We start from the raw sequence: 12,889 nt of genomic DNA, 5'->3' as shown, positions 1-12,889 counted from the left end.
GGTCCATTTTCATGTCTTTGATGACCACGTCAGCTCTGGCTGAAACAAACTATAAGGCGTTTTGAACTCTTGAAACTCAGAAATAATCAAAAGGAGGGAGCCCCTTGCCAGCATGTAGTTGAGCTGTGGTACATGTTGCCACAGGATGCTCCCGGTGCATGGAGCTGGCACAGGTTCCGGAGGAGGCTGTGGAAAAACAATCTATTTTGGTAAATTAAATACACAAGAACTGCAGCTCTGAGTTGGGATGGAGACCAGGAGATCCTTGTGGGAAGTATCACACTGCCGCTCTATCCGAGGGACCTGCTTTTAAACACCTTTAAACCGGAGACACAGTACTGAGCTGCATCATGGGTATTTGCTCTGGTCTAGGGCAGCCACTCATATTTCTGTTGATGGCCCAGATGGCAGGAAATGAAAAGCTGTGTAACCATCAAGATTTTTAAAGTCCATGTATTATATTTTTACTTATTCCAAAACAATTCTAGTAACTGAAAATTCATATGAAACAGCAAAGCAACAAGTAAAAATAGATAGGAAAACCAGCTGTCCAAGTTCTTCCAATGCTTTATTAGCTATTCCAATTTCAGAAAGGAAACAACAGTCAACCAAAAAGTCTTATAGACTAACTAATCCTACGGAACCACTGACTCAACATATAATTTAATACCACCATTTTGACAGCTACTTTCAGAGGAAAAAAAAAAAAAAAGCCCCAACTTGACTTCAGTGCTATTGAATAAATAATTACTTGAGGGATTTTGTTTAAACCAATCACTCTGCCTCAGCTAAAGCAGTACTCTGGAAAGCTAACATTAAAAAATTATTTGTTCTAATCTATTCCAAACTGGGGCACAGCATCTAATCGTTCTTCATTACCAAATAGATTGGTAACCAAGTATTCCATTTGTAAAGTATCCATAACAACACCAAATAGTTGACCTGAGTTCTTCAAAGGTACCTATAGAAAATAAAAACTTAAACAGCATTTAATTACAGGGAGATACAAGCAATCAACTCCATGAAAAATACATGAAAAATACATGAAAACATAATCAAGGATGTTTTTATTTAAAGTAATTTTGTCCAATTAGCGATGCTGCTGTATTTTTTATTCAAATAAAGAGGCCATTTTAGCCAGCAATTTACTGTTTAAATGTGTAAAATTGTTATGAAGACCATTCTATGGACCAACTCGTTAATGGACTAGTTATTAAATACAGGCACAAAATAACTGAGAATTGTTTCAGAAAGAATAACTTTTTAGAAACAGGTTTATAATGATAATCAATAAGCACGAAGAACTTTAAAGCAGTAAGTTCATTTGCTCTAAATGCAGAAGATTAGAATTTACTGCATTTATTTAGCTCTTAAAGTTATTTTTTGCTTCATCAGTCTATACTGTTGACTCTTAAAACTGTTATTTATAACATGTAATTGTGTAGAAAGTGTAAAGAATTATGAATAATACAACAATAAATGACCATTAATGTGGGAGCTTTTTCAAATTTTAAGTGTTAGGAATTTTGTTATTTATCCTTTTATTATAGAAGGGGAAAGACAAAGAAAACTGTTAAAAAATTACTTTCCTTTTTTCTACAAATCCCCTTGTTTCTTTTTCTGTTTAAACTAAAGACATTAGTACTAGCATATTTGGAATAGATCCAAGAGGGCTAATGAGTACATAAATATGCCAGGTAAGTTTTTATTTAACATGAAGAGCAGTTAGCATTCACTGAATACATATATTAAGTCATACAACATTTATGATTGACATCATGTCATTTTCTGATGCTCATATCTCAAAGGTTGTCAGTGTTTGTTCTTCCTCCGGTATACTTTGGGTCCACAAAAAACAGGTCCTCAAATGCTAAGAACTTAATGCAACTCTATCAATCAGCATGGTTGCTGAGGAAAGAAGGGAAGGGGAAGGGGAGGGAAGGGAAGGGAAGGAGGAAAGGAAAGGAAAGGAAAGGAAAGGAAAGGAAAGGAAAGGAAAGGAAAGGAAAGGAAAGGAAAGGAAAGGAAAGGAAAGGAAAGGAAAGGAAAGGAAAGGAAAGGAAAGGAAAGGAAAGGAAAGGAAAGGAAAGGAAAGGAAAGGAAAGGAAAGGAAAGGAAAGGAAAGGAAAACATGACCATCAGGAAAAAAAAAAACAAAACAAACAACAAACCCAAAAAAAGACATTCAAAAACAAAACAAAACAAAAAAAAAAAACATAACCAATCAAAGAGCCTTATAGACGGCTTCCTGCTCACATTGAATGGACTTACGTACTTACCCAAAGTCTCCTAACATTAAAAGAAAAACGTACAGAACTTCCCTCCCCAAGACTCCTATCTGATATAGACAAGAGAAAGAGCAGATTAATTTTCTGAGCGCATACTGCTACCAAACATGGAGGAAAAACTCCTCATAAAGAAACTGCAGATATTATTCTTACATGCACCAGCAGTTTAACAGCTACCTGAAAATCTATTGTTGTAACTCCCACAGCTTGACTCTGTTTTCTAAACACCATGTAATCCAAATTCCTTTAAACAATCATGATATCTTACTTTGAAAAGTTACCTGAAGCATAATATAACAAAACTTTACCATTCTCCCACTACAGATGATTACCTTGCTATAAATGAGATGATGTATGACTCCATCAGGGACTCTGAACAAGTCTAATCACAAAATACATGCCCAAAACAAAAGCCTTATAATGACATTCATTACCAAGGGAGTAACGTATTGTTTTCTTCCAATAGAGAGAATGCTTTGTTTTGTGCATTTTGACTGTGTTTCCTTTCCTGCATCCCATATGTATCATGGATGGAAAACTGTGGCTTTTGCAAAGTTGAAATGGATTTGTCAACTTCTACAGCCATAACTGAGAACAGTTCATTAACTTTATCTAATTTAAGATACAGGTATATGATAAACTCAAAATGTGAATACTAGCTATATCACAGGAGAAAGGAATGCAGTCCCTTAAGCTTAGACTTGCCTACATACTGAAGAGTTTAGTTTTCCGGCCCAAGAACTGCAGTGAGAATAACAGCACACATTAAGATTTCATCTTTATAATTATTTGCATTATACACATTAAACAGTTTAGGAAGGACTGTTGCAATATTGCTTGAAAGTTGTCACATAGGTATAGAGAAAACTGGAAATTAAACTTTTCTTCTTCCCATCTGAATAATACACAATGCTGGGGATGGAAAACAAATCTGATTCATGTGACTGTTCCCTCTGATTATCAGCAACATGTTTGCTGGGTCAATGTAAAATTACTGCTTGACATAACCACATTCAGAGTTCTCTACTCCACTGGCTGCAGCTTAAATGATAAACTCTATAAGGAAGCACAGCTTCCTACTGCAGAAAAAAAGGTTTTCTTGTTTGTAAGTTGTGCAATAGAATCAGCTCCATCTGCCTGGCCCCAATTCCAGGCACCACTGAACTCCAGGACTTAATTCAAATCTCTCTGAGGACCCATATCCTCACTCATTTCAGTTCCACTCAGTAAGTTCAGAAGAGACGGATAAAATGAGTCAAGGATCAAAGGTGATGAGGGAAGATGTAATGGAGGGTTTTAGAAAAGGAAAAGAACTTTAAAGTCATGTAACACTAAAAAAGTAGTGGAGACCATGAGCTGAAAGCAGAAGCTGCAGCATACAGCAGTGATAGTGCAGAGGCTGGCAAGCAAAGCGGAGCATGCCAAGGGCCAAGAGCAGGGAGATATGTTTTCTCCTTTTTTAGAAATGCATTTACAGTAAATTGTGCAATACATGCAAACAGCGAACAAAAATAAGATGCAGATGAGAAGAAAAAAGGGGGAATAACAACAACAACAATAATAATCATAGAATCATCGAATAGTCAGGGTTGGCAAGGACCTCAAGATCATCCAACCCCCCTGCCATGGGAAGGGGTATCTCACACTAAACCATGTCACCCAAGGCTCTGTCCAACCTGGCCTTGAACACCGCCAGGGATGGAGCATTCACAACTTCCCTGGGCAGCCCATTCCAGTGCCTCACCACCCCTACAGTAATGAATAAAGTGCAGAATGAAAAGGTTCCAGAAATAATAGCAGATGGGTCCAAGCACCCATAGGATGACCTATGAAAGGATGTAAGAAAATTCAGCATTTTTTTTTAGCATGCAAATCTCCCCTGATAAGACACATGTTAAAGTATAATAATTCCATTACTTAGGAGTGCTGGTAAATTAGATTCATCTAAATTGGTAACACCTTTTTTGGTTTTTATCTCCCTCTCTCTTAAACGCTGGTGGGTTTGCTGCTGCATCAGGTTATTAGCTCATTACAGTAAACGAACATTTCCTCACCTTTCAGCATACTTCTGAAATTTCTGTAAAACCTACTGTATTAATAAAGTTGCCCACAGACAGGTTATGCTCTTCTTCCACCTCTCTGATCTCAAAGAAATCAATACCATGCACATTAATTTTTAATGCACCTATCAAAAAAATTGTTGCCAAGGAACTACTGATATATAGTAATTTTAAGTGCACAATTCTTTCATTAAACCTACGCTTTTCTTCATGTTTTCCAGGCCTGATTTGGTTACTACTAGTTTTAACTTTATTTTCCATTGTATGGTGTAGTTTGTTCTTTTCTCAAGTTACAGCAGACATAAAACCTTCACTTTCCCAATTTCTACTTTTGTCTATAAAACATGCACTCTCTGGGACAGACAATTCCATAACACAAGGAGAATGATTTTATGGGGAGACATCCTTTTGATTGACATTCGAAGGAAGAAATCATAGTAATTCTTCAATAAACAAGGAGAAACATAAAAGTACATGACTTGGAATTTGGAGGCCTTGACTTCTCATGTTACACAAAAACCATAATGATACCTTAATAACATAGAAAATCCATTAAACTTCATTTTGTGTTATACAAAGCCTACAGTATATACGCTGAAAATGCATGCCAGTGCCTTTATACCTCCAAGAGTTTTGATAAATAGCCATTTCAGAAGAAAGCCACTCACCAAAGGAAAGCTTAAAACATAAGTTTAAAAGAATTTGCTTACTTACACATAGCTATCAGCAAGCCTAAATTCTATATGATCTAGGAATAAAACTCAGGTTTTCTCAAAGATTTATAGGTCTATGAGCATAATACCCAGAAACCACTGTATGCTTATTTTATTGACACAACAGTTTATACATTTGACATACTGCTGTTCAGATAAGATTATATTCAACTAAGTACAGAAAAGAAACTGTCAACAAGTCTGTAAGACTATGATAGAAATTGCAAAAGCACAGTTTTCATATGACTAACCATACCTTCAGAGTACTCCCAAATCAGTCCCAGGCATGAAAACACAGTTGGAACTCATTTTAAGAGAAGTGTGAAGAATAGCATGTTGCCACAAAAATAGTAACCAAGCCTGAACTGTGTGTTCCCTGTACTACATAATTGCCAAAGAAGATGAAAGAAAAGTTAATATTATAAATAATACAGAGTTTTTAGCCAAATTGTATTTCGGAAGTCTAGAACTAGAGAGCAAACTTGTAATTGATTGAAGTTAATCATAGTTGATTAGAGATGCACGTACCCAACCTTTCCATGTTTTGTACACTTTTACTGCTGTGAAGGTTTTGTTATTCTATCAAGAAGATGGAAAGAGAGGAAGCCTAGAAATCGATACACAATTTTTCCACAAAAATCTAAATAAAATTGTATGAACAGTGATTCTTGAAAACATGAACAAGTATTAGGAGTAAAAACCAAGTTGGTACAAACCTTTGGCCCTCAGATACGTACAAAGGAAGTATGTAAACTTCATATATGTGAATGTACATTTCCTCCTGGCTGTTAGAGCAGAACCTTTGCCTCAGTAAAGATACTCCACCCTTTAACTTTCAGATTTATGCCAGCTCTGTATTATAAAAACAAGACAACAGTCAGCAGTGAGGAAAGTAGGGATGGATTATCAGGAACATGACTGCATCCAACAGCTGCAAAATTTGTGATGACAGAGGGTCCAAAATAAGGAGAAACTCTGCACAAGAAAGCAGTGTTACTCCACCTATTTCTGACCAGAAAGTTTTGGGGTCTATGTCAATGGCAAAAGAATAAATGGGCTTCCAGAGTCATAGGGTTTCATAAAACCCTGTTCTTGTACAACATCAAAAAAATAAATAAGATCTGTGACTTTAAACCTCTGAAGATGGAGAAAAGGGAGAATGTATGTAACATTAAACCTTTAGAGCTTCATTTTAATAACATTCTTCAGACCCTTTACTCCTCACTATTCAGACGTGTTTTAAGAGTCCTTTTCCCTCCTTCACCTCTCTCCCAACCACTCCATCATTCCCCCTCTTCACCTCACATCTTATAATGCTAACAGGATACTTAGAAAGGGACAAGGAAAGAAAAATGTATTTTGAGAAAATGTTTCAGTGTGCCTTCTGGGAAAGAAAAAAAAAAACAAAAAAAAAACAAAAACATATTAAGAGCTCCATTTTCAAATCTTTAAGGAACGGTCCATTCTAAGAGCTGACAGTACTTTGGTCCTGAGGGGCAGCAACTCATGCAATGTCCTACAAAAGCAAATCCCGCATACATAAAACACCTTCTCCCTGACCCCTACTGCAACAGATGAAAATACCTACATTTCAGAACCAAATTTCTGTTCCAAATATCTTCTGATAAGGAATTAGATAGGTTTTATGAATATTAGGCCAACCTACAAAGAAAAAAAAGAGCCAGTGGCATATACTAAATCTCTTCCTGCTTAAGGCAAACAAGGACAATAGCTAACCAGCTGACAAATTATATTATAAAACCCCAACTTCATTTAGAACTTCTTAATAGATATCAGATATACACTTAGATGACAACACTCACTTCCCACACGTATTACTATCCTCCTGTCTACCCTAACCAGTTTATTTTTACCTCTAGGATGAAATCAAGTATAAGATCACAACATTGCAAATTTCCTAATTTGCAGCAAAAAAAAAAAAGGACTTGTTTTCTACATAAAATTAGTAAATTAATTAACAGTTCAATACTGTAAAATCATTTTAGCCGTTTCTAAAATTATCATCTCATTGTCACGCACAAACTACCTGCCTCAAAGAAAGTTACACTGAGGACTTAAAAGCAGCAGAGGGATATATGGCACTGTTTTAACTTATGACATTTCCAGCTTAATAATACTAGTAAAGACAGAAACTTCAGCGTGATTCATATAACTTAAAAAATTAATCTGGTAACTACTAAAGCAACCTTTATTGTATTTTGGGCATTACTTGCAAAGAGAGTTTTATTTTCCTTAACAGAAATTTCTTACCCTCCTCTCCTGTTAAAATCCCAGCAAATGCATTAGTTTCAGTCATGCTTTGGAAGTGGTCATCATACTTGCTGTTACTGACAAGCAGACAAGGGCCTTCCATGTTTTATGTGCATTTTGTGTCAGTTTGCTTTGGTTAGGAGTTCCTTTCACAATAACTGGCATTTCAAAAAAAAAAAAAAGTAAGCATGTATAAATATGTATACACACATAAATAATGGAGCAGGAAACCTGGTTTTATTCTTTTTTTCTGCCACTTTGAGTGAAAACAGGAAGCTAACCAAGGTGAAAACGTCTGTGCAAACCATTATAATGAGAATTAATCTTTAATAGCATTGCTAATTTCTAAATAAAAGCGTTATGTGAGATCTCTCATCAATAAAGAAAAAGATGTGAGTTTTAAGATGCGGAAATAAAACTACTGAATAATACTTTTTGATCATCCTTTCCTCAATTCTTCCTTTGTTTGCTTTGGCTGGCTTAACCTCTAAGTTCTCTGGGACACAAAGAACATTTTTTTGCGATCTATTTTTACAGCAAATGCTTATATTAAATAAACCATATCGATATATCCTAAACTGAATATAGGAGTGTAAAAGACAAGACTGGACATGAAACTAATACAGTAATATAATAACTTTGAATAAGTTCCAGTAGACATGACATAAATGAATGTGACATAAAAGTAAGTTTGGGACAGAGAAAAGCAGGGCAATGCTGCTTTCAGAAGACTACTTACTGTTTGTAAAGTGCTTTGAAGATGAAAACCCCTATGTAAGTATTATGGCTACAGATTACCACTGGAGTCATGTAGCCTCACTCAGAAACCAAGTAGCTGACGACTTTGAGACCTCTGATTCAAAGTCAGAAGAAATGCATAAATGAAGGGTCCTGTATGACATGGAATTGTTACTACACTACCTTAAATCTTCATTTCTATCATGAGCTGCAACATCAGATTTCTATAGGTGTGTCTATGGGTAAAATTCTAAATAATAACAACCTTCAGTCTGAATGCTGGACTTCCTTATGAACTGAGGGAGGGAAAAAAATATAAAAGTGATACTATCAGAAACTGATGGCATTTGTGGTTGAAAATATATTCTGCCCAGTGATATCAAGACATGCATTGAACTACAACTTCTTTAACCCCACTTGACAGAAAAAGAAGTACAGAAATAAATTGTTCAGTTTACTCCAAATAATTTGATTCTCAGAAGAACATCCAATCTGCTAATTTATGAAACTTGAAATTGCAGGACCTCCACATTCAAAAAAGCAACAACACAATTTTTACTATCATATCCCATATAGCCCAAACATTAACAAGTGAAGCAGAAGTTTAACAACTAAAATTTCTGCTAGCATAAAGGAGAAAGAAAATCGCAAATAATCTTTTTCTCTAGAGTTACACTTTAACAACCCAAACGATTGGTAACAAAAAAAGAACAATAAACAAAACAAAGTTAAATACTGATTCAATATAAGAATTCCCAAGTATTCAGCCATAAGTTCTAAACTTAGAAAACTGTATTATCCTGAAGGGATATGTCTCCTCCTTGTTGGGTCTACATTTCCATGCCTACTGAGAGTGATGTGGAGAGAGCAGATCTCATACATTAGTGATTCAATAGCTGTACTCTTCATGGGGAAAAAAAGAATAGAGAGCATTACTCCACCCCTGCCCCAATATCCAATACACAAGGCACAGAAATACATGTTGCAAATCAATAAGGTCTAGGATTCCTCTTACAGGATACATGCAAATACTATGTGAAGTGACAGCTAAGCTTTATATTTTGGTCTACATCAAGCATTTGAATCCAATTCCCAAAGCAGTAAAATACTAAATAAAGGCAGTGAAACAAGAGTCCAGAAAAAGGGATTTTGTGGGTTTTGGTATTTTAATATAAAGAGGAGGGGATAACTTCTTTATTAGCTTATATTTTGATTTTATTTTTAGTATGTTTATTTATTATTGGGAGTATTTATATTGTATGTTATTGGGAGGCAGTACTGAAAAGCTCCAGTGTTCATACGATTCCAAAGAAAACTTCTCCATGTCATAAACTGGAAATAATTGGTCCAAACTTGTCAAGAATGAGCATTTCTTCAGTGACTTCACACTAGTTTGCAGTCACTGTGTGTGACTGTGTCAGAAGTATTTTCAAGTAGCAATTCTTTCACTACAGATACGCCACAAAAGAGCTGAAATTGCAAACTCAGCCAAGGTCCATGGTCACTCAGGTGAAAAAAGAAACCAAAACATTAAACTAACAAATCATAACTTCTTAAATTTGCTGATAAGCAACATCATTACCCAGCATGCAAATGAAATGTTACACATCCACAGCTTCATATCTTAATAACTTAAGAGACACCGCACAGGCAATTCCTCTATCGTTTCTGCAGAACAGTTATTAGAATTTGGCTTCAATCTTCCTTTCTAAAAGAAAAAAGCACTAAGCAAGCAGCATCCCTATATGTTAAGTGTATATGTAAGATTACTTAATCTGTCCAAAACCTCCCAAACTGTTTGTTACGTTGTTTCATTACAGTGTTACTGCATCTGAATTCCTTTATTCACCTTGTTAAATCAATCCAAAAGATTATGTTCCATATGTTAAAGCTCTCTTTCTCTCTATGGGCCAATAAAACTGAATGGAAGCAGGCAGTGACTACTAGAATGTTCTCTTTTGCCCAAGTCTTCCATGCAGCTACAAAAACAAATGTAAGAGTACTAGTGTTTGAACTTTTTATCATTATTTCCTGCAGCTGGCCAAATCTCACAAGTGTTATTTAATTCAGAAACAGTTTCTCCTGGACAATCTCTGACACATTCAATCAAATTGTCATCTGTAGGTTCCAGCTACTGAAAATCATTATGTCTCTAACACAGATTTTAAACTTTTTCTTCCTTTTTATCTTCAAGATTTAGCTTTATATTTACTTACTGAGAAGGAAAAAAAATGAAAAAACAGACTGTAAGAGGGAAGGCATAAACTGAGGAGATACATGGTACTGTACTCATCCATGTGAAATTCAACAACAAGCAATGATTCATGATGTTTTATATCAACTAAGGACAGCTAATCAGCTCTCAGATCAATGGCTGTTTATAATTAAAGTTTAAAAAAAACTAAACAACCACAGTATCTTTCTAATAAGTATGAGCAAACGTTACCTGAAATGAAGACATTTAGAGGGATACTATCGAGTTTACTACTGATGCCTTAAATCATATGTATAAGTGAGCAAATCCTCCCACCTACCACTTCAAACGCAGCACCTCCCCCGTTCATCTTTTCTCACTTCTGTTTCCAATTCAATTTCTTTTCATTACATTGAATACATACTTCTGTTGATCCTATGCTCAGCTGGATTCATCTACTGGTGCTTTGCTCGTTAAAAGTTTCTTAAGAAAAAAAAGTCTAAGTAAGACTCTGTAAATCAATGCTTAAGATGAAAACCCTTTGCAGACATGCTGAGTGTCAGTTTCTACAGCTCCTTAAGCAATGGGAAAAAAACAGTTTCTGCCTGCCCAAGATGTTGACATTTTTTATTTCTGGTGGAGTACAAACCCTAAGTACACAGCCAGTTATATAAACTACAGAAGTAGCAGTGAACTTAGCACCTAAGTCAAAACTTACGCTGATGTAATAATTTTATTCTAAACCAGCCTATTAAAATTTGGCAGGAAGTGTAGCTTTTCTATCGTGTGTACTAACAAGCAAAAGTTCACCAGATGAATAACTGGCATACAGCTAACCAGCATCAGGTCACTCAACAGTTATAGCTAAAAATGAACCGAAGCCTACACAGCACATCTGCACATTTACAAGCACAAGCTCCCCAGATGTTATAAATTACTATATTTACCACTTGTCTCCCAAAAGTGTTGACTTAAAGAAAATGCAGTGAACAGTGGAGATGTTCACCGCAGGAATTGTCAACAGAACTAAATTCAACAGTAAAAGATCTGTTGATGTGTGCATGATGTAAAGGGTAAATGTCACAGAGCTATTACTGCTTGGGTCCATTACAGGGCCATTACTTTCACCTATACTTGATGATGCAGTTGGAAAAAGTTCTACTACTTTACTTACAATGCACACCATTTATTCAAGTTTAGCCATAACCTATTTCCAAGTCTCCTGGGGAGATTAAAAAAAAAAAAAAACAAAAAAGGCAAAACACTAAACTGAGTCGTTTTTCAATTACCAGACAACTCAACAATACTGGCGATTCAGTCATTTTAAGTGTTTGTACACAAACTCTTGCTCAAAAAAAAATACCAAAAGAAGATATCAAATTCCAAACGTTATTTAGGAGAGACTCAGACAGCACACCAGAAGGCATTGTGCCATTATCGATACCATAATACATTTATTGCCCGGATAGTTTGAGCCCATCCCGTCGCCGGCAGAAAGGTGCACCAGCGAGCTCCATCAGTTCTGCTAGCACTGACATTCAAACCACCACACACAGCAGCATGCAATTGACATCGGGGTAAGCCCAGCTTCCCCTGCTCGACCAAAACGCCGGCAAGTTTCCAAACTGTGCAGAAGAAAATAAATAAATAAATAAATGAAACATCCCACCCAACTCTCACTTTTTTAAAAGCCGGGCCAGGGTTAGAACCTGCCCGGAGTGGTTCTGCCTGCTCCTGCTGCCGCTCAGAGAGGTCCCCGTCCCTCCCCGCACTCCTCTCCCCTGGGCGCCCCACACCGTCCCCTCCCGCGGGAACGTCCCAGGGCCAGGTGCGCACTGCCCCGCGGGCCGTACTCACAGGGACACGGTGCGGTTGGGCAGCACGGCGGGCTGCAAAGTTTCCACCAAGTCCCCGCCGCTGCAGACCACTTTGATGCGGAGGGCCGGGCGGCCGGGCCCCTTGGCGCGCTCGGCGGCGCAGAGGCAGCGGTCCACGATGAGGTCGGGGCAGTTCCTGCTGGCCCCGCACAGCCCCATGACGGCGGCCACCAGGCAGAAGAGGCGGCGGCACAGCCCGCGCATGCTGAGCCAGCCAGCGACCCGCCAGCTGCCGCCACCACCGCTCCGCGCCGCGCATGGCACGCGCCGAGCAGCTCCGCTCCCCTCCGCGGGCGCCGCGCTCCCCTCCACGCCTCCTGCGCCCACCCCAACCCCGCCCCGCCTCTCGCTGCGGCCGGCTCCGCTCCGAGGGACCCCCCCCTCCTTCCTCCTCCTTCTCCTCGGAGGAGCCGCCGCTCCTTTCCTGCCGCAGCCCGTGCAGCCGCGGCGCTGGGCGGACCCCGATGCGCGCCCCGGCCCCCTTCAGTCAGCCGCTCACCGGGTGCCCCCCCCCCCCCCCCCCCCGCCAGGACCCGGGGCTGCCCCCGCGCCCCACCGGCAGCCCCGGGGAGTTCCCTGCGCGGGTGCTACCTGGCTGAACCGCGGTGCTTTGAGCCCGCGTCGTTTGTCCAGTAACTGGGGGGGGAACAGACCGGTGCGGCAGGGACGAGCTGCAGCGGGAGCCACCAGCCTGAGCACAGGCTGGAAAATCGGAGCTGGAAAAAATATGTGGGAATCTAGTTTTGGA

At 38.6% G+C, this 12,889-nt stretch overlaps 1 protein-coding gene across 1 annotated transcript in view; it reads right to left on the bottom strand.

Moving 5' to 3' along the window:
- Window positions 1–12,439, bottom strand: part of ADGRA1 (adhesion G protein-coupled receptor A1) — a 281,612-nt gene extending 269,173 nt beyond the window's left edge. The window contains exon 1 of the mRNA XM_057402264.1: window positions 12,122–12,439. Coding sequence (XP_057258247.1) covers window positions 12,122–12,345 — 224 coding nt within the window. The 5' untranslated portion in view covers window positions 12,346–12,439. The remainder of the gene's footprint in view (window positions 1–12,121) is intronic.
- Between the last annotated feature and the right edge of the window lie 450 nt (window positions 12,440–12,889).

This window comes from Pezoporus wallicus, unplaced genomic scaffold, assembly GCF_028554395.1.
Source record: "Pezoporus wallicus isolate ANWC-B61680 ecotype Strahan unplaced genomic scaffold, APGP_CSIRO_Pwel_v1 contig_6787, whole genome shotgun sequence".
NCBI classification, from domain to species: Eukaryota; Metazoa; Chordata; class Aves; order Psittaciformes; family Psittacidae; genus Pezoporus; species Pezoporus wallicus.
This window is presented reverse-complemented; position numbering and strand designations above follow the sequence as displayed.